Source organism: Hyperoodon ampullatus, assembly GCF_949752795.1.
Source record: "Hyperoodon ampullatus genome assembly, chromosome: 9".
In the NCBI taxonomy this organism is placed as follows: Eukaryota; Metazoa; Chordata; class Mammalia; order Artiodactyla; family Ziphiidae; genus Hyperoodon; species Hyperoodon ampullatus.
Window position 1 is genome coordinate 10,482,125 of NC_136922.1, and position 27,426 is coordinate 10,509,550.

At 35.4% G+C, this 27,426-nt stretch overlaps 1 protein-coding gene across 1 annotated transcript in view; it reads right to left on the minus strand.

Annotated features, from left to right (window-relative positions):
- Window positions 1-6,345: 6,345 nt before the first annotated feature.
- RSBN1L (round spermatid basic protein 1 like) overlaps window positions 6,346-27,426 on the minus strand; it is a gene marked incomplete at its 5' end in the record, with an annotated part of 62,756 nt that continues 41,675 nt past the window's right edge. Inside the window, 5 exons of the mRNA XM_079711179.1 lie at window positions 6,346-6,988; window positions 7,078-7,186; window positions 12,288-12,455; window positions 15,636-15,778; window positions 17,417-17,554. Coding sequence (XP_079567305.1) covers window positions 6,347-6,988; window positions 7,078-7,186; window positions 12,288-12,455; window positions 15,636-15,778; window positions 17,417-17,554 — 1,200 coding nt within the window. The 3' untranslated portion in view covers window position 6,346. The remainder of the gene's footprint in view (window positions 6,989-7,077; window positions 7,187-12,287; window positions 12,456-15,635; window positions 15,779-17,416; window positions 17,555-27,426) is intronic.

Sequence of the window (27,426 nt, forward strand, 5' to 3'; positions counted from 1 at the left end):
TAATAATAATTTAAAAGAAAATTATATTTGCTATTTTTATCATTTTAGGTATAGTTAAAATTTATCCTTAATTTGTAATAATTTTCAGTGTATCTCTAGTTGAAGGGAAAAAAGTTGAACAAGTTTTATAGGTATAATTATCTTTACAATACTTACTCTCTCCACATTGCCCAATGGGCCTAGATAGCTAACAGGTAGCTTCTTAAACTATCTATAAGGCTGTAGTAAGTACAAAATAGAAACTTCATCTCTTTATAGTGCCCACTGATCTAATTTTCTCCACTTTTCTTTCTGTTGCAATTCTAGAATTACATTACGAATTAAGTCAGAGATGGATGTTTTAAATTATAGAAACCTACATAATTTGTTTTTCCATCCCAATAAAGTTAAGGTTCAACTTTTGTTCCTTCAAATATTTATTGAACACCAAGTGTACTATATATATATTAGGTATTGGGGACACAAAGGGATAAAGAAAATTTGTAACTTCTAACTCATGGTTTAGCTAGAGCCTGACATACACTTAACAAATGTTAATGATGTGAAGAAAGGACACAAGCAGCAGAGGAAATAATTGGATCTATATCAGCTGTGAGGTGAGGGGACCGTTGGCACAGATGAGGTCAGTAAAAGATACACAGAAGAGATGGTTTAACTGGAGTTTTGAAGAGAGAAGTAAGATTTCACCATGTTGTATACGAGGCAGATTTTCCCCAGCAAAGGCAAAGAATTTTAAAAGTACACAAGGGAAATGGCAAGTACTGCCATCTGGTAAAGCTGAAAATTGAGCACATCAAATGGAAGAGATTATAGTAGATAAGGCTGGAAAAAAGAAGGGCCCCATCTTAAAGGCTCTTGGGAGCCATGGAATATTTCTAAGAGTAGCAACCGTATCTGTCTTAGAAAGGTTAATCTGGTGGTAACGTAATGGGCTGGAATGGGGGTAGGGTCAGAGGACTGCAGGCAGCCTAGAACATGTTATGCTATTGTGAGAGTCTAGGTGAGATGATCATCTACTATGACTGTGAACAGCTACTACCACAAGAAGAGTAGACGAACATTTCTGGGGTCGACTCGAGAAAATCTCATGGTATATTGTAGAGTTGACGTGTGAACAACGTGGGGGTTAGGAGCGCTGACCTCCACGCTGGCGAAAATCCACTTATAACTTTACACTTGGCCCTCCAGCCCTCCATATGCAAGGTTCCACACTCTTAGATTCAACCAACAACGGACTGTATAGTACTGTGGTACGTATTTGTTGAAAAATATGTGTGTAAGTGGACCCTCGCAATTCAAGCCCATGTTGTTCAAGGGTCAACTGTACACAGAGGAAAAGATAGAGAAATCAGATTACCATGAGATGACCGCACAGAGAGAGAGACAGTGATGCAATAACAAAATTAGGAGGGAATGGAACAGCTAATTCTTGGGAGCAAGGGAGAAGAATTTAGATTTGATTACATGGGTCATTAGAGATGGCCTTGAGAAACCAAGGCTGACTGAAGTCATGGGGTCACGAAGATAGTTCAGGGACAAAGCCTAAAGACCTAAGGGGAAGAACCATAGAGACTGCATTAAACAATGGTGGAGAGGTAAAAGAAGCCATCCGAAGAAACAGAAAACAACAACAACAACAAAAAACCCACAACAGGTCATGCAGAGCTTTAATGAGTAAATGATTGATAACAAGTGTTACAGGGGTTAAACAGAAGTATTAAGAAACGCACCCACTGGATGTGGTAGTCAAAAGGTGACCATTGAGAGAATCACTTCAGCTAAAAGGTTAAATATGAGGATTAAAGTGAAATTGTAGTGAGATGAGGAAGTGAAGCAGACAGATTTCTAAGAACTTTGTCAGTCAGGAAGACGGATGGAAAAAAGAGCATAAAAGTCATACTCAAGATTTTTTTTTTTTTTTATGACAGACGAGATTTTTCACATAAAACTGCATCTGAAGAAGAAACTTGACAGCTGGGTGGGGACTGAACTGTCTAAATAAAATTTTAAACACTATTATGCAAAATATTTGCAACTATGTTGACTTGCGAGTCTGCACACTTAGTAGTAGTCAGTAGTACAATAGCAATGACCTTTATAGGAAAGTGTAAAGATTTAACATTTTCAAAACAAATGCATAAATTCTGAACTTCAAAATGTACTGAAGGATCCAAAGTTCTCATATTTTAACAGTGCAGTTCTTGGAAGGTAGATAATGGTAATAGAGCATACGAGTAGTAAGTTTTAATTTCTAGTTAACATAATTCTGTTTCCCACATTTTGTTCTCAGGTCATTCACATTCCCTGATTGGGTCTGAAATCCCGAAGGGAAGATAATCTAAAATGCAAGATGTTTTCCCCCTCCTTTCCCTGCTCTCCTAGTAGAAATATGATATACAACGCCTGTGAACTTAAAAAGGAAAGACATCTCTGCTTTTAGCTTCCTTGTGCTTAACGTTTTAGAAAGCTGTCACTCCCATCTGCAATATGCAGTGGGTTACAGGAAAAACTGAACAGAAAAGCCAGGACAGAGATTAAGGATGTTATACCTCTCCTGAGTTGTCCTCTTAATTTTCTTATCTGAGGTATATTGCCAGAGCCAATCATATCAAACAGAACTCTTCCATGAAATAGCACATTCTAAAACCAGTAAAATTTTGTGTACATATCAAAGTAGTTAAACAGGAGGAAGAAAGATGAAGAAAGAGCTGTTCTACCACTCTAAAGATAAAACCCATCATGTCACTTTTTACCAGCCTAAAAGTATTTTGAAATCAATGGTACTTTTGTCCTCTCCTCCTGGGATAAAAATAGTCATATCCAGAGGGAAGGGAGGCAGTTTACCATGCCATCCCAGAACCCATACCTTACTAGCTTAGCGACCTTGTTTAAGGTGATCTTTAACATTCTTCTCTGTTGGCATTAAGTCAATTTTTGATATTTTTAAGAGTAAAAAATGATTTTCAGATTGGAATCACTTTCAAGATCTTATGGTTTCTGTTGAAGATAGAGAAACAAGAATTTTTAAATATGACAAGATGAAAGTAAAATGTCAAATATAAGAAAATAATTACAAAACATGGAAAAAGATTATGGTTATCAATTTTAGTATTTATTGAAAGGTGGAAGACAAGGAAAGTTCCTCTCAAACTCCAAAAATAAATCCTGCACCTTCGCTAAAAACGCAAAATGAACTGAGATATTTGCTTTACATGACAATGAAACTATCCAAAAAATAACTGAATCCAAATTTACCAAAACAGTGCAAATCTATTATTTACAAAGATGATCTTACCTGCCATAAGTATTTGGGAAAAACCTATTTTACACTCAGGAACACTAATGAAATACCTTGGAGACTTAATCCAAGAAATAAAATATTTCCTACCCTCCATGACCACCGCCCCCACAAAGTTAAAGAATGGATTAAAAATGAATATATGCGGAAACAAACAGTATTTCCAATAACCTTATACACATACACGTGCACAGGCACATGCACACACACACAGAGTGTTGTGCTAGATCAACCTAATCTTTATTTAAGGTCAACAGCTGTAGTGACAAAGACGATAATGAATATGGCTTTAGTAAAGTTTTCAACCAAATATCACAAATGCTTAATTCTTTTGATAGCTAACCAGCTAACCTGAGTATGGAATATATATTACTTAGCTAAAAGGATATGAACAAAAATAATTAAAAAGAAAAAAAATCACTGTAGCAGACACCACTGAGGTACCTTAGTTTTTTTTTTTGTAAAGGTCTGTATGGCAATTTAATAATTTACATAACAACTATTTATTCTATATAGTATAAGTTCACATAGAAGCTGTATCTTAAGTGCTTCATTATTCTGGTCCAAGAAACTGGAAATAACAGAAAAAAAGTTGTGTTCAGATAAGAACTGGAATGTACTAACTAGGAAACCATTAATATAATACAATATTGAAATAAAAATTGTTTGTATGTAACAAACGTAGCCAACAACTTCTCAGATTGCATCTGAAGAGAATTTTTAAATTATAACCCATAAGACAGGAACATAAGCATTACTCAAGGTGACAAGGCTGTATCTTGAAATCTGTGTTCACTAACTTGTATTTCACCTCCACAGAGATGTATGCATTTTACAAAACAATTAAAATTCCAAAATATGGAGAAGTTTGACTATAGGTTATATAGGAAACGACACTTAAAAGCGACCACTCTGGTTGTTTTAGGTATGTCTTTAAGTTAAAAGTTTAAGGCTCATATATTTTGGAGGGATACCCTAAAGACATTTTATTACAGTATGGTCTCATGCATCTATGTGTATGACACTGGAAAACTGAAGCTAAAACGAACCTTGTTAAATATGTTACCCTTCACTTAAAGAAAGAAAAACCTAAACATTTTTACCACATTCTCTCTCAATTTTCAATACTGGTTTGTTATAAACTTTTGTCTCCCCAAAAGGCAGGTGAAAATACATAAATTTAGCTAAAAATAGAAGATAAAGGTGGTGAGGAGCAGGATAAGTAATATATAAAACAAAATCCCTATTTACATTTGCATGATTTATACTTTCCTTACGTCATGAAAATTCCTATGTTGCAAATATACTGATTTTCTACTAACCACTGAGATTTCCTTACAATATTTGCCTACCCTTTTAAACTGGAGGCCAGAAATGACATCATTGCTGCAGTTTATTTTTTCTGGTGAAATGCCTCTAAGTAAGCTTCTCCCTAACCAGAGAGATAAAGCAGTTTTATGGGTACCACAAATGAAGCTGGAGCAGAAACCACTCAAAGTGGAATAGCAACACTAGCTCAAAAGGCAGCACAAAGAACCCCATTTGAAAGTAATCAACCAAAGTATGAGCCCAGAAAAATACCAAATTCAAGTAAAAGAAAATAGATTTGCAACCAGCAGAGTTCCTAACATCAAAGCATACACTGAAGACATTTGTTTGACTTTTAATTACAGTAGTGGAAGCAATCTGAAACAGTGCTGAAGTCCATTACTGAAGAGATTTGTTTTAATCATCTTTAGCTAGGCACTGGCAATCCTGTTTCCTATCCCAATTTTATTTTCTAGAGCTTCTTTTGAAAAAAGAAAAAAATACTCTAAGTTGTTTACCTTGCTAGGGTAGGGAGAGGGATGCTTAGAAAGATGAGGTAACAAATCTTATTTTGTTAGTTATCTCTTTGTATATGGCAGTTGAGTCACTGCCCTTATTTTAATATTTTGTATTTGCCATATTTTCCTTCTGTTCCTCAAGAAAAATGTAATAGAGGATTTTAACTTCTCAGAATTAAACTTTCTGTAACTGAACATTTTTTCTCAGCTACTATTAGGTATAGTATGGGTGCTGATTAGTAAGAAAATTTTCTCAACTTCTTATTCCATACACTACAAAGAAAATTCATGTTATAGGGCTATATAATCCGGTCACATAACTTCATTAGTTAAAGGGTTAAATATCACTAACAGACCTTGTTTCTCCCAACTTATAAAACTGTTTCTATTACCTAAACTGCTCTCTTAATGTTGAATATAAATATTTAAAAATGTATTCCAGGGAGTATAGGAAGTTTCACATATTCATCTTATTCAGCAATTTAAGAAGTTATGCAAAATATGATAACATATATATATATATTCCCATACATACACACACACATATAAATATGCTTTCATAACTGAATCTTGGTTTTAAAAATGCTTGCACAGTGTGGGGAATTTAAATATTCACAAGATTTGAATACATACATTTGCACTCCATTAGCACTCTAAGTGGATACACCAGCAGAAACATAATAGATCAAATAAATGATTTAACTGAATTGTCAGTTTGGTGGGGTTATTTTGCAGACCCAACAGAAAACATATTATTATGAACCTTTATTAAGTGGCTCACATTTCAGTATAAATCACACTAAAAAGGTTTTTTTAAAGCTATTTACACTACAGTGCTGACACATTTAAAATGAAGAAAAAATCGGTATAAATAAGCTCTATGGAAAAGCCTTAAATTGTCAAAAAAGAATTCTGGCTCATATTACAAAATATATATATATATATGTTAATGTCAGCTCTATTCTAAAACCTACAACTCCAACTCAAATGATTTTTTTAAAGACTCCTTTTGTTTAAACCTGCAATGTTTACAGTGCATCTGGCCCTAAGTGCTTTGATACTTCACAGTTACGGACAGGCACTGAGGAATGTTACAAAGCTACATAAACTATAATTTGTAACAGACTTGGGAGCAAGTTCTTGGCTTGCTTTCAGAATTCACGAATCTTTATTACATTATTAAGTTTAAGAAAAAAAACAATTTTAAATGGTATATACAAATTTAGCACAAAATGTTATCATCTTTTCTCTCTTGATTTGAATGCGTTGAACTATGTTGCCTTGTATCAACTAGACTTATGAGACTTCCAGGACACACTTCTTCCTTTAAATCTTTGTTGCTCTTTTCAAGTTTAGAGTCCACATCAATCTTAAATTCTGTAAATTGAACATGATCCAATTTTGCTTTAACATTCTTGCCATCCATATTATTTGGTGCTCCAGTCTTTTCAGGAATATAAACATTCACAGGTTCTTCCTTGATTCCTACAGTTGCAATAGGTTCATGTTTAATCTGCTGTAATTCATATTTAGAATGAAGTCTGTCTGAAAAAACAGAATCCAAGGAGGTTTTGCTTACAGCACAAATCATGTTGTCAGTGTGAGGTCCAAGAACTGATGATGTGGAATCTGGTGATGTGCATGTTTCGTGAGTAACTGTATTCTGAGCAGTGTCCTCCTCTGAGTGATATAACTTGAGACGAACATGCCATGCTAAACTGCATACAGCTGAAACTGTCTTGAACTGATGAACAACATTCCTTGGAATAAAATAAATGTCATTATCATACAGCTGAATCCTGGCATAGCGAATGCCTTCCCTCCTCAGTTGATTAAGTTTTGCATCATCAACCCACTGGACACACTAAAATAAAACAAAACAAAACAAGAAATACCAATAAGTCTTTTCCACAATAAAAATTAAATTGAAGATAATAATAGTTTAAAATATACCTGGGACAGTGGAGGTTCATGTAAATCTAACTGCATTCGTTGAACTACTTCTAAGAAATCTTCAGCATGAAAACAAATTACATCTTTGGTTATTCGGGGTTGATCAGGCCTAAAAAAGAACATGAGATAATAAACAGTCTTCCATTAATGTTTCACTCTGCTAAGTCCTTATTAAATTCAAAGCAAAAATAGTTTATGGTAAAAACCAAAGTATTATCTTAGAAATGAACTGTAATTAGAAGACCACTTTACATATTTAAACAAAGGGATAACACCATGAGTTTCAACCTAAATATGGATAAAAACAACTCATTTTATTATTTACACACACACACACACACACACACGTTTTGGTATAGCAGAGCAGAAACTTTATTCATTAATCAAGGAATGGAGAAGGGAGAGCTCATGCTCTAAAAACACTTTCTCCCTGAAGGGAGAAGAGTAAGGGAACTTTAAGGGGTAGGAGGTAGACATATCATCAGGGCTCTTGCAAAGGGGTGGAGATTTCCAGGAGCAGCCTCACCTCATTTTATTATAGCTATGTGTAACCATATTTTGAAAACTTAAATTGACCTGAATTGGTTAATTATGCAAATCAAAAAACTAAGTGTTTAGTCTTAAAGTTAAGACTTTAACTTAAAGTCTTTAATTTGTTGTCAATACTTCAACAAATTAAGTACTAAATTAAAAATACTATATAATATAAAATTTAGAGGTAAATATAGGGGAAAGGGAATACATTCTTTCAATACAGACATATATAACTGCAATGATACCAAAAATCCCTAAATGACTCCTAAAAATTAAGAGACATTAGTTAGAAAAGTACTTATAAAATAAACTGTTACCATCCTACTTGCTGAGGTTAATAGTCTTTAAATATAATTCTAAAAAAAAATCCCCAAATTCTTCAATTAATTAAGAATATACAAATACATGTTTATAAAAGATGCTCAAAATGGATTTTGGAATAAAATCCCAAGCAACATAAATACCAACCCCCCCCCCAAATCATACCAAGGCAAATCATAACTAAATTTTAAAAAAACAGTGATAAAAAGAAAATCTAAAACTCATGCATCACATTAATACACAGGGAAAGAGGGTAAGAATGACTGCAGGCTTCTCATCAGAAACAATGCAAGCCAGAAAAGAGCACACTGTCTTTAAAGTATTGAAAGAAAAAGTCAGTCTGGAATTCTATAACCCCCAAAATATCCTTAAGAAAGCGTGAAGTAAAAACATTTTCAGACAAACAAAAACTGAGAGAATCTGTCACCAGAAGACCAGTACAACAAAGAATGTTAAGGAACTTCTTCAGGCTGAAGGAAAATGATATTTAGATGAAAATGTAGATCTATTCAAAGGAATGTAGGGTGCAAGTAATAGTAAATATGAACGATATTTTATTCTCATCTTAAAAATCTCTTCAGAAATAATTCCTTAATGCCAAAGAAAGCAACATATTTGGGGGGATGGTTATAGCACACATACTAGTAAACAAATAGTGGAGGTATAATGAAACGCTAAAAAAGGTAAGAAAGAAAAGTGGGGAAAAGGAATGAACTGACATATTAATAATATTGAGTCTTTCAATCCATAAACAAGGTATATCTCTAACATTTCTGTAAGTCTTATTTAATTTTTCTCATTGGTGTTTTGTAGTTTTCAGTATGTCATTTATTTTAAAAATGTATTTCTAAGTATTTCATAATTTTTATGTTTTTATAAGTTGGCATTATTCTTTTCATTTTCAAAATGTTTCAAAGTGTTTATTGCTAATATATAGAATTCAAATGTATACAAGTGACTTTTCAATATTCTTATCTTGTGACTTAGATAAATTCTAGTACTTCTTTTGTAGACTTAGAACTATCTCTATACACAATTATTTTGTCTTACTCTAAGACCCTGTAATTCCATTTCTATGTATTTACTGAAATGAAGTGAAATTTTATGTGCACACAAAGGCTTGAAAGGGAATGTTCATAAGAGCTTTATTCATAAAAACCCCAAACTGGAAACAATTCAAATGTTTATCAGGTGAATGGATAAATCAATTGTGATGTATCCATACAATGACATACCACTCAGCAACACGAAGGAATGAACTCCTAATACACATAACAATATAGATGAATGTCAAAAACATTATGCTGAGTGAAAGAAGTCAGGCAACTTATGATTCTATTTAAATGAGATTCTAGACTAGGCAATACTAACCTATAAAGACAGAAAATAGATTTATAGATGTCTGGAGCTGGGGTAAGAATGCGGGGAGATTAACTGCCAAGGTATATGAAGGAAACAAAATGTTCTATATTTTAGTTGTGGTAATGGTAACATGGCTGTATAAATTTGTCAAAACACATCAAACTGTACACTTATAACAAGTGTGTGTATTACTGAATACAAATTATACTTCCATAGTTGATTTTTCAAAAAACTAGATTCCAAGAAGCAACCTTAAATATATAAATCTATGTGAATTCTATCTTCCTAATACTAAAAAGTGATATAAAATTCATCAACACTTCACAAGTCTATCTAGTTTAAGGTTTCTTTGTAGTCTCAATCAATCCCAGTCCTTTATCTCAAATTGGTGTTAAGCCTGGCTCTAAGATAAAGTCAAGAATCTTAGACTTCCCTGGTGGTGCAGTGGTTAAGAATCTGCCTGCCAATGCAGGGGACACGGGTTCAAGCCATGGTCTGGGAAGATCCCACACGCCATGGAGCAATGAGCCCGTGCGCCACAACTACTGAGCCTGTGCTCTAGAGCCGGTGAGCCACAACTACTGAAGCCTGCACGCCTAGAGCCCGTGATCCACAACAAGAGAAGCCACTGGAATGAGAAGCCCACATGCCGCAATGAAGAGTAGCCCCCGCTCAGGGCAACTAGAGAAAGCCTGTGTGCAGCAGCGAAGACCCAACACAGCCAAAAATAATAAATAAAAAAATTAATTAATGAATGAAAAAAAGAATCTAATACTCTAATGCCTAATGTCTCCTTGAGAAAAAGAGCAGAACTCAAAACACTAAGATAAGGAAAACACTAAGAGAAAGCACCAATTTCCTTAGTACAGCTTAATTTAACAACAAGGAGTAACAATAAAGGGATCATAGACCACGTATGCATCAGAGCCATGAAACCCTCTTAAAGCATCAACCCAATTATTTTCTTACCATCTTTAATACTAAGAGATTAAAGCAGCATTGGTACAGAAAGCAAACTGTATTTTACAATACTGAGAAAACTCAGAGCTAGCAACATCTCATTCCAAAATCTGTCTCAAATTAAATCTGGCCACCTAATATATTCATACTTTGGCAACAGTCTTTTTCACTGTGAAATTGTTAGCTTCAAGTGTTTTTTCATTCAGTAACTATTCATAGGGAACTATGACGGACCTGTGAAGGACAGGACACGATCTCTAACATCAACTCACATATAAAGTGGAGAAGAAAGCATAAACCAACAATAATTTAAAGGAGCTTAAGAGAGATTTAAACAAAGTTAAGGTCAAGAAGCAAGAATATTTATCTCTGAAAAAAAAATGTAACTATATGGCTAACTTTAACAAATACCATCTATAAATCAGAGTTCACCCTAAATAATTTTTTTTTTTTTTTTTTTTTTTTGCGGTACGCGGGCCTCTCACTGTTGTGGCCTCTCCCGTTGCGGAGCACAGGCTCCGGACGCGCAGGCTCAGTGGCCATGGCTCACGGGCCCAGCCGCTCCGCGGCATGTGGGATCTTCCCGGACCGGGGCACGAACCCGTGTCCCCTGCATTGACAGGCGGACTCTCAACCACTGCGCCACCAGGGAAGCCCCACCCTAAATAAATTTTGATGCCACTCTTAAATCCTTTATACCAAACATTCAAGAAAAATCTCATTAATTTGAAACAGGGTGTTGTTGTAATGATTTCCAAAGAGATAAATGTGCCTTTACTCTTTGACAAAATTAGTATTTTAAACCACATTATAGTAAGGAATTAGAAACTATATGGAAACAACCACAGATATTTGATAATTACCATTTAACTTAAACACAATTATAAATTATTATTATTGAATTATAAACTATTAATGTCATTTTCCTAAGGACCTCTTAGGGTTAGTTCAGTACTAGTCACTTTGTATATCTGAAATTGATAAAGCTTCATTTATGTTAAGAAAGAAGGTCAGTTTACAGTGGCCTCCCCATTCAGTATTAATTTATAAAATATTACTTTAAATTTTCCCTTTTGAACAAAGGGTCAATCTTGTATTCACAGCCCCTGAAAAAATTTCCTTGTACAGAAAATACAGGCAATATTTTTCACAACATCTTAGGAATCTATGCAACAATACTGACATTTTATACTTTCAGAATTAAAAACAGTTTCTTTTTACTTAGAAAAATTTCTTGCATACTTAGTATCTAATTCAACTGCTTTAATAAGCAAAACAGCATATTCCATCTTAAGTTTCATACCCAAACAATACTCAATTTGAAAACAAAACCTAACTGAGCAAAGTTACCTTACAGTATAAATATAGCTTTGCTCTATGGGTTTTATCAATTTAATATATGGAAATTTTTTTAATGTAAGGGATGACCACCTCTAAGTATATTATCCATTTTCGTTAAGAAAATTATCCATTTTTCTAATCTATCAAAAGAGTCAGTGAAACTTACAAGCAAAGCCTGAAAAAATTAATATAGTAAGGTAACACTTAGTCGATACCAAACCTTAGAAAGATAGCAAGTTAAAACAGTATAAAGAAAAAACACAAGAATCTGGAGTCAGTTCTGAAATCAGACTCAGCTCTACCACTTATTAACTATATGACTATGACAACATTACGTGATAGTCCTGAGCCTCAGTCTCCTTGTGCAATAAATACAGGCCTAAAAGTAGAGAAAATTAACCGAACATTTGTAAATGGGCATACAATAAGCACCAAGTGAACCTTAGGTTTTCCATTACCTTAGATAAGACAACTGTTTTCAACTCTAGTCACGCAGAAAATGAAACTACTTCAGTCAAGCCCAAAAGATAAAATCTAGATTCTAGCAATTGAAAATCTTCTTTAGTACAATTATACAACTAGGATATCTAAATACAGGGGAAAATGAAACTTTTTACCCCACAGTAAGAAGAATTACTGAAAAACTTCCCAAGAAAAATTTTGGAAGCCATTAAATAGTAGTTAATATATACCACTCTCCACAGTGCACAGCCTTCAACACTCCAACAGCAGCTGTAGTCTGTCGTTCAAAACCTTGTCCTATATGATCTGCATGAGCTCTTGTTCTGTCTTCAAAGAGCATCTCACGAGGCTCACTAGTTCGAGGTAGGTACTGCAGGTTTTTTATCTCATTGGTAGTTCTGTTAAAACAGAATTATATATATAAAGAGACAGAGAGAGGCAGGCTTATGTATATTAAGGCTTAATTGCCTTCAAACATTTGTACTGATGTATTGACAGGTTTAACTTTTTTAAATGCATTGATAGTTACAGAACACCTACTCTGTGTCAGGCACTACCTAGGCACTGGAGCTACTGAACAAGACAGTAGTGAATAAGACAGACAAGTTCCTTACTCTCGTAGGAGTTTATATTCTAGTGAGAGACAGACCAAAAAATAAACAAGAGAACACTAGGCAATAAGTGCTTCCATAAAACACGCACGGTTTATTGGAGGTAAGGGGAAAAAAACACTTTAGCTCCACCCTGGAGGACAGACATCTCCCACTGGGCCTCTCCTTCAGCGCTCACCTTCTAGAATCCATAGGCATACAGAAGCTGCTGACTACTTGGCCTCACTCACTGCAGAAACCCTCTCCAATTTTGCTGCAGAAGGGGAACTGGGTGAGAAGAATTTATTTTGGGAGGCATCATCTTATTTATCTCCCTGTATGATTTTTCTGTTGCTTCCAGAGACAGATCAGGATTGCCCCCATTATTTTCTCGTCTCATCCTAGTCTATCCCCTAGGGTCACTCTTCCTTTTTGGTTCTCTAACTTCCCACCCTCAGCCTCTACTACTTCGCTACTCTTTGTGCACTCTTGTCTTACAGTTTTATATAAACTTTCACACAGACACACACACAATGCTTTAACATACTTTTTTGCTGTTTGTGACTAATGTTTTACAGGTATTAGAAAGCTAGGTGATGATGTTGCTTTCTGTGTAAAGCTAACAGGCTTTCAAACCAAGTCTCGCCTCATTGTTCCACATTCTAATGAATTAAGACTTCATTAAAGCATTTGGCACAGCACCTAGGGCAGTGTTGTCATTAGTTGGTCAGACTATAACGTGATGTGAAATGACCACATACACCATAGATTGTAATCCCTCAGGATTACAAGTTCCTCAAGGGGCTGGTGAACTCCCTTAAATTACATGTAAAAGTTTGTATATATCTGCATTATTCTAGGGAGAGTCTTTCAGATTCTCAAAATGATTTGTAAATCCAAATTAAGAATCACTGAGATACACACCAAGTTTACCATTTACTACCAACTTAAAAATTAACTTGTAAAAATTTCATTGAACCAAAATGTATTTATTAAACAGACACTCTGTTTAGGTGCTAGAGACACATTAGTAACAAGCACAACATTGTCCCTGCTCTCATATAACCTACATTTTGCTCTATGACCATTTCTCCCTGTTCTGTTTTTTCTTCTTAAATTTATAACCAGTGAGACCATCTTTAGACATCTAAAAAAAGTATTATCTCCCCCAGGATCACCCACTCCATTCCCATCAATGTTAAGCTAGTGTACATTCTTCTACACTTTTCTCTGTGCTTACATAAATATACTTTTTTTTTTTTTTTTTTTTTTTGCTCTGTGTGGGCCTCTCACTGTTGTGGCCTCTCCCGTTGCGGAGCACAGGCTCCGGACGCGCAGGCTCAGCGCCCATGGCTCATGGGCCCAGCCGCTCCGCGGCATGTGGGATCTTCCCGGACCGGGGCACGAACCCATGTCCCCTGCATCGGCAGGCGGACTCTCAACCACTGCGCCACCAGGGAAGCCCTAAATATACTCTTATACATGTTTTTTTAATTTCTTTTCATAAAAATAGAATCATCCTGGACATATACTCTACATTTTGCTCTTTTCAAATATCATGGATATCCAGCTCAACAGACAAAATTTCATATTATGAAATTAACTATTTCACCACATTCTTTAACAAGAATGTACCAAAATGTATTCAACCATTCTCCTGTTAATGGACATTCAGACCATTTTAAAATTTATCTCAATATAATAAATGCTTCAGTTAACATTCTTATACATTTACCTTTAGTGCTTTTATTTCTTGGGACAAATTCCCAAAAGTAGGGGTCCTGGTTCAAGGAGTATACATATGTTGAACTTTATGAGCTATTTTAGATTACTTCTAAAAAATGATTATAGAAGCTCACCCATCGACCAATAATATATATTACCCTGTTTCCTCACGTACCTACCAGCCTGTAATATACTCGCTCTGTTAATAATTTTTGCCAATGTAATGGGTAAAAATAGTATCTCATAATTTTTTTAATATATACTTAATATACAATCGACTACCTGGGGCCTATTTTTCTATTGGGTTGTTCTACATTTTTCTTCTCAATTTAGAAATGCTCTTTGTATATTAACTTTAGTCTGTCACATGTTACAAATGTTTTAGTCCAGTCTATCATAGTTTTGAACTTTGTTGTTTATGTCTTTTCTCTCACAAATAGTATTATCATTGTATCTTTTAATCTTTGCTTAGGAAGATCTCTCCTAAGCTTAAGCATTTTATTCTAATATTTTTATTTTTTATTTATTATGTTCAAATCCCTTACTTCTTGTATAACATTGGGGTATGGCTTTGTTTTCCTTCAAATGGACTCCCATTTATGCCAGCATTATTCATTAAATAAATTTTTCTTTTCCCACTTATCTCATTAAGTTCCCAATATACTTTGATCTGTTTGTGTACTCTATCCTATTCCAATGATCTTTTTGAGCTTTATAGTACTTTTTAATATTGAGTAAGACAAGGTCCCCCTCATACTTATCTTCTTTTTCACAGCTTTATAGACTGACTTTATTTATTCTTCCTTATGAACTTTAAAATTATTTTATCCAGTGCTGGAAGTGTGAGTCCATTTGTAATGCTAAAATTTCCAAAGGACTATCATTTTTGTCCAATCCAGAACATAGATCTAAACATTTGTTTAGATCTTATTCTATATCTTTCATAAGATGTTTTAGTTTTCTTAAAATGAATATTAAATTTATTTCTGAATATTTATTAAATTTATTCCAAAACCGTTTATGTCTCTGTTGTGAATGATATTTTTTTCCATTCCTAGTTACAATTTATTGTCATTTGCCTACATTTTTCATGTTTTATTTATATTTGATACTTATAAGAAATTATATCAGCAACCATTTTTGAACTTACATTTCAACTACACTCTAAATTTTCCCTTCCTTCTTCCTCCAAATTTCAACAAATATACACATACCAATGTACAAACACCCATCCCCAGCAAAAAACATTTATATCCAACATACCTTTTCCTTTTGAAAGGTGACTTTGGCATATCAGCCACAGGGATCATTTGTTCTCCCGGGCGTACCCACATGATGGGACCATCATCACTATCTTTTCGACTCTCTAATTTTAGACTAGATAGTGTCCCCCATGGCAGTGTACACTAGAGGCAAATAATTACAGAGAAATTAATTATTTTTAAAATGTATCTTCAAATATACATTAAAGACTATTGTCCCCTTGCTTTCATATATACATTTCATATATACATTTGAAATACATACCTATTTTAAATATATTCATATATATTCATAAATTTTCCTTCATAATATTCTATTTCAAACACAACAAGAGAGTAATTATTCTTGGATGGTTTCCCCCACTTCCCCAACCCTGCCAGAGGTATGATTCACTGTATTTATCATTTATTATTCTTCCTTCTACCAAATATATGGGTCATATGATGTTAATTAGTTGGCAAAGTAAGTGTCTTCCATGAGAATCTATAAAAATGAACAACTGAGTTTAAAAAATGGATACCTCAAAAACAGGGGGGGATATACCTCTGATTAGTTATAATCAAAATCTAACAAAACAAAAAGGAAAACTAAACCAAAATCAACATTTATTTCTGTGTAGTAGTTTCTTGAAAAGGCTGCTGGTCTAAAAGCAGGAATTAACATCTTTGAAAAGAAAAGAGAAATGACCAAGGGCCACTATCCATGGAATGGTGACAAAATGGGTATTTTTTAAAAAAACATACCCTCTTTTCAAAAAGGGGAGCTTGTCAAATTAAATTTCTCCAGAAAGAATGCATTTAGCTCATTTGCTTTTAAAATTAAAATCTGAAACATAAATATTTAAATGATGGTGTTTTTAAAATAGCACTCAAAATAAATGCAACCAAATTCCATGTCACTAGTTGGGAGAAACAGACAAGGAACCAAAGGTTTAAAAGGAACAAAAAGGGAAATAAAAGGGGAATGGAGTAGGGTGAAAAAGAAAAGGAAGAAAAAGATATATACACACATATAGACTGGAAAATTCAGCATGTAGAAGTGAAAAAAGAAGAGATGTTTAACAGATTATGTGGCAAATACTAGAGATAAACTGATCTTGTCACATTTTGACCTCTGAATTACTGATTAAATAACTGACCTAACTACACAGATCAGAGATTTTTCTCTCAATAGGATAGCCCCAGCCGCCCTTAAGAAGAAATATTTTCTGGAATGCAGGGACTGTTGGGGGGGAAAAAAAAAAGAAAACAGAATCTGACTAAAAATCATTTAAAGAATTTAAAGGGGCCTTAAAGCTGCATAGTTTAAATACCTTATTTTATGGATGAGGAAACTGAAGTCCAGAAAGTTTAAACAGCTTGCCCAACCCAGCTAGGATCTCGCAAGACTGAAACACAGTTATACAACTTCCCAGGCCAGTTTTCCACAAACCCAAACTGCCATTCCCTTGTCTAGACATCCTTCCTGTACCTCTTAAATCCTCTGGCACTCAGTTTATAAAAAGCTGATAAACGGATGGAACTTATTTTCCTAAAGTGGCAGCTACAGGCAAGTGTTATTTTCTGGTCCATCACTTAGCTTTGCCATTAAAATTAGTACCTGAGAAGTCACACACACACACCACACAAGAATTACTTCTACTTTGTCATCTCTTCCTTTCCTTCCTTATAATTCAAATGAAATCAAAGTTTTTATAGTTCTGAAGCAGCCATGATCTGTTATCACTTGTAGCATGAAAGTAACTTCCACAACTTAGACTGTTTGATATTGTTTTCTCTTACTTTTAAAAATGGTGAATCTTCCAACATGTCAAGGAACTCAGGGAAGTAATCTCCCACTTCTTCATCTACTGCTCCCACCAAGCTGATTTGTCGCATTGGGCCAGCTCTATAAGTACCGTGAGAATACGTTCTTTTTACCTGAAGGATATGGAGTTAATTAAGTTAAACATAAGACAATGCCTGTTATCACTGGATAACACTAAATTATGTTGTCTGAAAATATTAGAACATAATGTGTGGCAAGCAAAACAACAACAAAAAAAGCCTTTCACAAACAGTAAAAAAAAAATAAGGCACTTAAAAAAAAAAGAAAAAAGAAAAGATCGGCACAAAATCAAGCTATTTTACCTTCTCTAGCTATTCTTACACACTGCTTATGAAAACACAGTTGAGATAAACAGCATAATTCCAGGCAACTAACTATAATTTCTCCTTATAACAGAGGAGTTTATTATTTGATCTACAGTGCCATTGAAATTATATTCAGAAGTTCCTGTACCTATATTTTCCTAAATGGTTCCTATCTTTTTGTCAGAATTTTCAAAAGTAGACCCTCTGAAAATGTTGCATTTAACCATCACCAGTAGTTTGTATGTCCAAAAGGCCACCAGGAATGATCTTCCCTTCTAGATCTTAGCATGTTAACTAGGATCCAGTTTACATTTTTCTAATGAAAGTCTACTAGAGCTTGAGAACCAAAAGTCCTAGGTCCCAAATCTTATCTACCTTTGCTATCTACCAGCTATGTGACCTCCAGAAATCATTTAAATTCCTTGAGTCTGAGTTTCCTTAACCGGAAAGATTTACCTCGGATTGCTGAAGAAAACAATAATTGTACAGTGTGAGCAAATGGGTATCATTTGAATATCAACCAAAATAAAACAACCTAAATACCTCAAGAATCACTGGTACCTAAGTTTTCAAAAGCACATTTAAATCTTGCAAAGAAACCTCATATACTAACAGTAGTAAACAAAAGTATTTTTAAAGCAAAACAACTTCCTTTCATAAACAAACTTCAAGCAAAATCCTAATTATTTTTTCTCTGGATTAGCCTTTATGGCCACTAACTGTAGGGAAATTACACTGTCTCAGTTTGCCTGGGTCTATCCCAGTTTTAAAATGGAAAGTCCCGTACCAGGCAAACCCAGATGGATGAGCTTTCATCACATCAGGGACACAGACTCTAAAATATTTTCATATCACAAGGTGAATTCCCACAATTGCAGCTGATACAGATAGTATTCTGTATCAATGTATTTAAGCCCCCACCCACATCAAAAACATGACAATAAAAGTTCTATCATAATAGAACATTTGACTAAAACATTAGAGAATTTTATTTTTTAGCATAATAAGCAAAACAGTATAACAATGATACATTAATTCCTTAATACATTTACCAGAATTCCAAGGTTAAGTTTTCATGAACTATCCCAAATTCACTTCTCAGAACCATAAAACCTTGCTCCAATCCCCAAGTTTCAAAAAAAAGTTGGGGTCTGTGTCTCCATTTTGTACTCATGATCTGACCTTCTTCTTGTCTCCCAAAAGTTCCTAGCATCTCCAGTACTGAGAGAGCTAAAAGTTAAAATCGGACTCTACAACAATATTTAGGCTTTAGATGTTTAGATATACTAAGAGTACTGCAACAGGAAAATTCGTCATCACTATGCATTTCTGTGATGCAGTCTAACAAAGCTAAAAATATCAAGTTGAAATTTAGCAAATTTATGAGAATTGATATCAATTCTGTTACGTGACTCTGAGTTTGTGGCTTCAGTTTTGGATCTGCAAATGGTCACATGAGTTTTTGAGAGACCTCAAGACCATTCAGTGAAATCAAACACCTTCTATTGTAAAACACAAATTTACAAGTGCTTTGAAATATTCATTTGACTTACAAGTCACATTAGGTAATATTTCCACTTCATACAAATAAGTAAATTTTCTGTGCCTCAATCTTCTCTGTCTTGTTTAAACTTAGATAACTCATCTAAATCATTAACCAGTTCTAACAAAGCCAGAATCAAGAAAGTCTTTGCCATCCAGCTGGTTCATTCTACTACATCAACTGAATAATTTGGGCAGTGACTCAATTATCAACATCATCAAGGATCAGCTGAATAATTTGGGCAGTGACTCAATTATCAACTAAATAATTAGGGCAGGGAGGAATGTTCAGTGAGGGAATCCTTCCAAAATACTAAGCACAACTGAATTTATGAGCTCTCGCAAAGAAATGGGTACTTTAAACATACTTTTTTTTTTTTTTTTTCTTTTTTCCCTCACGATACGCGGGCCTCCCACTGTCGTGGTCCCCCCCGTTGCGGAGCACAGGCTCCGGACGCGCAGGCCCAGCGGCCACGGCCCACGGGCCCAGCCGCTCCACGGCATGCGGGATCCCCCCGGACCGGGGCACGAACCCGCATCCCCCGCATCAGCAGGCGGACCCCCAACCCCCGCGCCACCAGGGAAGCCCTAAACATACTTTTAAAGCAAAAGTCAAATGCATATATGGTCTACTGGACTCTTTTTCCAAGAGAGTATGTGCAAGAACTAAATACATGCATACAAAAGATACACCAATAAAGAAAGAATGCTCTTTAATATGAATGTTAGGATTTAGGAGTCAGAGACAATCTACTCTGAGGAAATGTAAAGTCTGAAATTATAACAGTTTATTTAACAGGCAAAAACATGAAATAACTCATTTCTCAAATAACTGAAATAGATTTTGGAGTTCTACCTAGTGGTTGCCACGCAATTCAAATAACTACTTCCATTCTAAAAAAAAACAAACAAAAACCCTACTATAACAATATTTAACTATAGAGAAGGGATAAATACAATTAATAATTAAAAAACCAGAACTAGTAGGACCTCCCTGGTGGCACAGTGGTTAAGATTGCTCGCTCCCAATGCAGGGGGCCTGGGTTTGATCCCTGGCCAGGGAACTAGATCCCACATGCATGCCACAACTAAGAGTTTGCATGCCACAACTAAGGAGCCTGCCTGCTGCAACTAAGGAGGAGGCGAACCACAACTAAGGAGCCCTCAAGCTGCAACTAAAGGAGCCTGCGTGCCACAACTAAGACCCAACACAACCAAATAAATAAATAAATATTAAAAAAAAAAAAAAACAGAACTAGTTATTAACAAGTTTAACATTCAGCACTCTTAGAGTAAAATTTCTGTGTTTAAATGTTAAGTAAAAACATGTATTGCTTAGTAACAGAAAAAATGGGTAAAGCTTCTTGGGTGGTAATATTAAAGACAAATGACTTATAACTTAAGTACTTAACTAACTTTGATTTAACCAGATGTTGCTATTTTAGGTTGGAATGATCATTTCATTGATTGAAGAGAACATTACTGACCTAGCCATCTCATTTCATTCAAATTACACCTTTACATTAATTTCCAAGTTTACAAATGTTGTTCTTTGTTTACAAGTAAAATAAAATGAAATATGTCTAAATATTAGAAATTTTAACACAATAGACTAAATTAAAACAAATTTGACTTTTCCTCCTCTCCTATGTCTATTTTGAGGCTACCTAAAAGGAGGTTATATCTTTTGATGATTTTTTTTAAGTGTATCTTATTAAAATTCATAAATATTTCAAAGGATATTTGGAAGAAACTGAATTTTAAAGAGTAAAGTAATACAGACTCTATTTGTTGGACTATAACGTTAAATATGGTATTTGAATCTTCGTAGTTCTGGTCACCTCATGGCAAAATACATATATACTATATGTAAATTCACGTACACACATAATTTGCTATAATAAAAGCACAATTCTCTCCCCTTTTCACCAAAATGTGCTAGAACTGTAAAGTACATTCTGTTTGTCCACTATTAAAACCACAGATAGGGGGCTTCCCTGGTGGCGCAGTGGTTGAGAGTTCTCCTGCCGATGCAGGGGACACGGGTTTGTGCCCCGGTCTGGGAAGATCCCACATGCCGCGGAGCGGCTGGGCCCGTGAGCCATGGCCGCTGAGCCTGCGCGTCCGGAGCCTGTGCTCCGCAACGGGAGAGGCCACAACAGTGAGAGGCCCACCTACCGGAAAAAAAAAAAAAGAAACACACAGATAGGGAATTCCCTGGTGGTCCAGTGGTTAGGACTCCATGCTCTCTCTCTGGCAAGGGCCCGGGTTCAATCCCTGGCCCGGAAACTAAGATCTAGCAAGCCACGCAGTACAGGAAAAACAAAAAACAAAAACCCACAACACAGATATATTCCACTAAGTATGGTCTCTATATAAATTACATATACTTAGCTATCAGGTTTAAAACAAAACAGCAATTTTCTTCTAAGACATTCATTCTCCAAATATTAAAGATAATAATCTGATGACTCAATAGGATGGATATAAATAAATTTAAAACTAAATTTTAAAAATTAATCATAATCTTAGCTTGTGAAAGTAATCTGAATTTTAAAATACAGTATAACTCAATTAAAAAACGGGCAAACCTGAATAGACACTTTTCCAAAGAAGACATACAGATGGCCAACAGGCACATGAAAAGATGCTCAACATCACTAATCATCAGGCAAATGCAAATCAAAACCACAATGAAATATCACCTCACACCCGTCAAAATGGCTATCATCAAAAAGATCAAAAATAAATGTTGGAGAGGATGTGAAGAAAAGGGAACCCTTGTACACTGTTGATGGGAATGTAAATTGGTATAGCCGCTATGGAGAACAGTATGGAGTTTCCTCAAAAAACTAAAAACAGAACTACCATACGATCCAGCAATTTCACTCCTAGGTATATATCTGAAGAAAATGAAAACACTAATTCAAAAAGATATATGCACCCCAATGTTCATAGCAGCATTATTTACAATGGCCAAGATATAAAAGCAATCCAAGTGTCCAACAACAGATGAATGGATAACAAAGATGTGGTATATACAAACAATGGAATACTATGTAGCCATAAAAAAGAATGAAATTTTGCTATTTGCAACAACATGGATGGACCTGGAGAATATTATGCTATGTGAAATAAGTGAGACAAAGAAAGATTAATACTGTATATTATTACTTATATATGGAATCTAAAAAGTAAAATGAATGAATATAACAAAAGAGAAACAGACTCACCAGATACAGAAACAAACTAGTGGTTACCTGTACAGAGGGGGAGGGGGAAGGGTGAGGAGGGAGGAGCAAGACAGGGGCAGGGACTTAAGAAGTACAAACTACTATGGATAAAGTAAATAAGGTACGAAGATATAATGTACAGCACAGGGAATATGGCCAATATTTTTTAACAACTTTATATGGAGTATAATCTATAAAAATTCTGACTTTGTCACCTGAAACTAATACATTATAAATCAACTATCCCCCAATTAAAATAAACAAACACACTGTAATGTAACTTTTAATTATATACCATTTAATACAACTTTCTAGATTAATAACCCAATACTTGAAACATATACTAAATCAGTTTGAACCATTAATTTAATGTTTCAAAAATGGAAAACTACACATAACAATGTATTCAAATTCAAAAAGTATATACTTCTTGATGAAACATACAGATACCATTTAAGTTGTTTAAAAAAATGACAAGAATATAATCCACACACTTTTCACAAAAAAGTAAACAGTACACCTTGATTTATGTGATACCTATTATACGGCAATATTATATAGCAAATAATCCAGTTTCCTCTATTACATGGAATAAAAGTAAATCTATAATAATCATAAGGAAAAAAGCCTCAATTCTCCAAAAATAATCTATCCAACAATTACAACTCAAAAGCAGTGGGATGGGAGAAGGAAACAGATAAGAGTTGAAAGAATCTCTAAATAGTCAAAATTACTGTCACAAAGGCCATGATTCACAGAAGGATACTCTTCTTACATATATGTTTCTACACCAGGCATAATTCTAACTAACATCTAAAATCATAAAGGATAAGAAACCACAAGTTTAGAAGAGGAAGGGGGGGCAAGAGGTGAGCACAGCTGCAGCTCCCCGAGGTCATCACTATTATAATATCATAATGACAAGCCTAGACTGAAAATAAAGAGGTAAGTTATGTTGTATATGCTCAGGAAAAGGATAAATCTTGGTCCTTACAACTGTATGCTTCCATTATCTAGAAAAACCACTAATCTGGAAAATGTCACATCCTGATGACGCTTGACATGAAATTACTGTATTTGCTTCAGTAAACATTCATCACACTATCAGTTTTCTGATGCAGTTAAAAAATTAAACTGGAAATACCAAAAAATGTCACTGTTTTAAAACATATCCTATATGCTTCCTAAAAGGGAAATGTAGAGTTACAAAGAGGACACATATTGTTCCTCCCAATTTAGGTATACTTCTCAAAAAAAACACAATAAAAGACAGAAATGATACTTATTCATATATTTGCAAAAGCTGTTGACAGATGTAACATTTTAAATCTAAACCTCCCCTAGAGTCCCCCTACTCAGCAAAAACCCTACCACCATCATGACTGTATTTTAACAGTTCCCTTCATTTATTCTCTATAAATGTTTTAAAGTGGGGGTGGGGGAGACTGGAGAGCAGGAAATAAAAGACTTCTTGAACCCTCTGCCAGTAAGTGTCAATAACAAAATCTCAGAAGTTTTGGTTAATGGGAAAAGAACTGTTACATTACGTTTAAACTAAACCCTATTCATTTTTCTTCACGTAAATAATCTTTAAAAAACAAAAAACACAACCTTATGATTCTGAGTTTGGCTTGCTACAAAGAAAAAAGTAGCCTTTATGACAGGAAATACATTGCCAAAAGTAAATCTATAAGTCTCAATACTGCTTTCTCTTATTTTACTTATAAAAACTGCTGCACCAAGGGAAGCAAATATGGACACATGCAATTCAAAAAACCATGAGGCATGACTCACTTGAAATAATGCTGTTTCCCAAAATGTATTCCCTGATATGTCAGTCCCTGAAGAGAGGATTCTATAGTCCAGTAAGTTTGGAAAACTCTTCCTGTTTGAGAGGTTCACCACACACTATTAAAGGCTAGGTTCTGAGAAGTCTCACAGTAAACAAACATAACGTATTTGGCCCAGTATTAGACAAACTATTTTGACTTCAAAACCTGTTTTTCTTATTTACTTGTTTTCTTTTAGTATACCTATCAACATCCCAAGATAGTAAAAATTCCACAGAATACGTTATAAATACTTTATACTTTATACAGTATAGTTATCCATAATAAGTATAGAAGATATGATAGATGCTTCTAGCAAGTATCATCATTAATCCAAAGAAAACACAAAAACAGGACAGTTATTACAGCAAAAAATTGAGGGGGTGAGGGCAGAAGAGGCTATTGGTTCAATTCTGGTGAGCTTTTTGGGGGGAGGGCAAGAGGAAAGGAGGGAGTCTCGTATTTTAGAAAACAAGACCAGCTCACCACATTCCTACTGAGGCAATCTGAACATCGAACAAAAATAAGTGTGCCACAAGGGGGAGCCATTCCCCATCACATCTGGCATATCCTTTCAAATTAAAACATATAACAAGAAATAACATATAATCAACATTTCAAAAATATCCATATAACTATAACTAAAAGAATAAAATTGTTATTAATCATTTTTAAACTAGTACAAAAAGGAAAAAGTCTCTCAATTAAAACATCTGGTACCTGCCATAACAGATCAGTTCAAAAGCATTCAAGTAGGACACGACAAGCACAACTGATCAAAATGAAAATTCAGTACAAAGGCTGGCAGTGGTCAAAGATGGTATGTCAAATCATCTTTATTGGCCTAGCATGGTGAATGACCCCAGCATGAATTCAATAAATGTTAGTTCTCTCCCCTCATTTTGCAGAGAGGCAAGGCTAACAGATCCAATCAGATTTAATAACTGTTTCACTATTAAAATATCAGCCATTTAATTATAAGTTAACACTTGACATAAGTTATTTGCTACAAGCAACTCAGAACCAGGCTAAAATAAACAATATTATTTAGAGTTTGGGGGAGGGAAAAGGGTGATTAGAAGATAATTGCCCCAGTTTTCATGTTCTCACAGTTCTTACTACAGAGTTTGGAGTGCATGCTGATTAAATATTGCATGGCAAGACAAAAATCTCAATTGTTTCTTGACAGATAAAACTCCTGTCTTACTTGCCTTTCTGTTTCCCTACCATCAAAGGCACAGGAGAACGATCAATGTCCAAATGAGTATTTGAAGAAAATAGAGATGGTAGAAAAACTAAGACAGATGTGGATGAGTGCAAATGGCCAAAAACTCTTCCCAAGCATGTATGCTCCCTTCTGAGCAATGTGACTGTGTCACTCCTATCATCAAGAAGTGAATCTGGGGCTTCCCTGGTGGCACAGTGGTTGAGGGTCCGCCTGCCGATGCAGGGGGCACGGGTTCGTGCCCCGGTATGGGAAGATCCCACATGCCGCGGAGTGGCTGGGCCCGTGAGCCATGGCCGCTGAGCCTGCGCGTCGGAGCCTGTGCTCCAAAACGGGAGATGCCACAACAGTGAGAGGCCCGCGTACCAGGAAAAAAAAAACCAAACAAACAAAAAAAAAGAAGTGAATCTGGGTTTGGCCTCATGACTTCCTTTGGCCAATGGGACATCAGCAAACACTAAACAAGCAGATATTTTGTTATCCTTTCCAGAAAGAGGGCACTCTTTCTGCTCTATGAACCCTGCAACTATCAACATGTGTACAAGCCCAGGCTAACCTGCTAAATGATGAGAAAAATGTGATTATCACCCCAATCGACATTGCATCAAACCGCCAGACAAATAAGCGAGGCGTCCTAAGACCCAGTGATTGGCAAACCATCAGACATGATTGAGGCCATCCGGCCCCCAGCTGAGCTGACAAAGACTGTCCAGAGAGTCCAACAGATTGTGAGAAAAATCTTTAAGCCACTTAGTTTTGAGGGTTTCGGTTTGATTTGCAGCAAAATAACTGATACAGATAGGTTACAAACTTTCTACGAAAACCCATTTCTATTCTCAAATAGAATTTTATTTCATACAGTTTGATTGATATTATACCACTAACATCAGAAAAATGACATGACCTACAAGACAATATATAATTCCACCATGTCTTCAGATTCTTCAGGCAATCGGCAGGGATATAGATGAAGACGAAAAATAGAATTATGCAAGTAAAAAGAATTCCAAAATCAAAGAACAGGATGTCTTGATCCTTTTGTCAGTATTGTGTGTGTGTGTGCATGTGTGTATACATATACACACCCATACACGCACAAAAAAACTCAAGTTAACATGTTTCAAGGATAAAGGCTAAACAGATGCAAAAATGAATTTCTGTGAAAACTACAGAGTATTATCACAAAGATAAGCATTATCACTATAAAGATCATAGAAACAGCTACATCTTACCTATACTGTCCTCTTTTAGTTTCTACAGAATTTAGGGCAAACTCTTTTCGCTGCTCTGGTTTTAATTAAACAAACAAACAAAAAAAAAACTGGTCTGCAGAAAACAACTTCCTCAGTCTTCTAAGCTCTTAAAAAAACAAGCAAAGTAAAAATCCAGTTTGGGGAAATATCAAATGACCAGTTCAGGAAAGCTTTTCGCTAGATACTCCTCTTCATACCATAGGAATGGCTGGATCTGGAGGATACTGAGGTAAAGGCTCATGGACCGTGCACAGGCAGCTTCCTGCCACGAAATCTAAAGCTGCAGAACTAAAAGCAGTCCTTGGGCTTCCCTGGTGGTACAGTGGTTAAGAATCCAGCTGCCAATGCAGGGGACAGGGCTCAAGCCCTGGTCCAGGAAGATCCCACATGCCGCGGAGCAGCTAAGCCCATGCACCACAACTACTGAGCCTCCGCTCTAGAGCCCGCGTGCCACAAAGACTGAAATCCGCACGTCTAGAGCCCATGCTCCACAACGAGAAGCCACCGCAATGAGAAGCCCGTGCACCGCAACGAAGAGTAGCACCCGCTCACCACAACTAGGGAGAAGCCTGCGCGC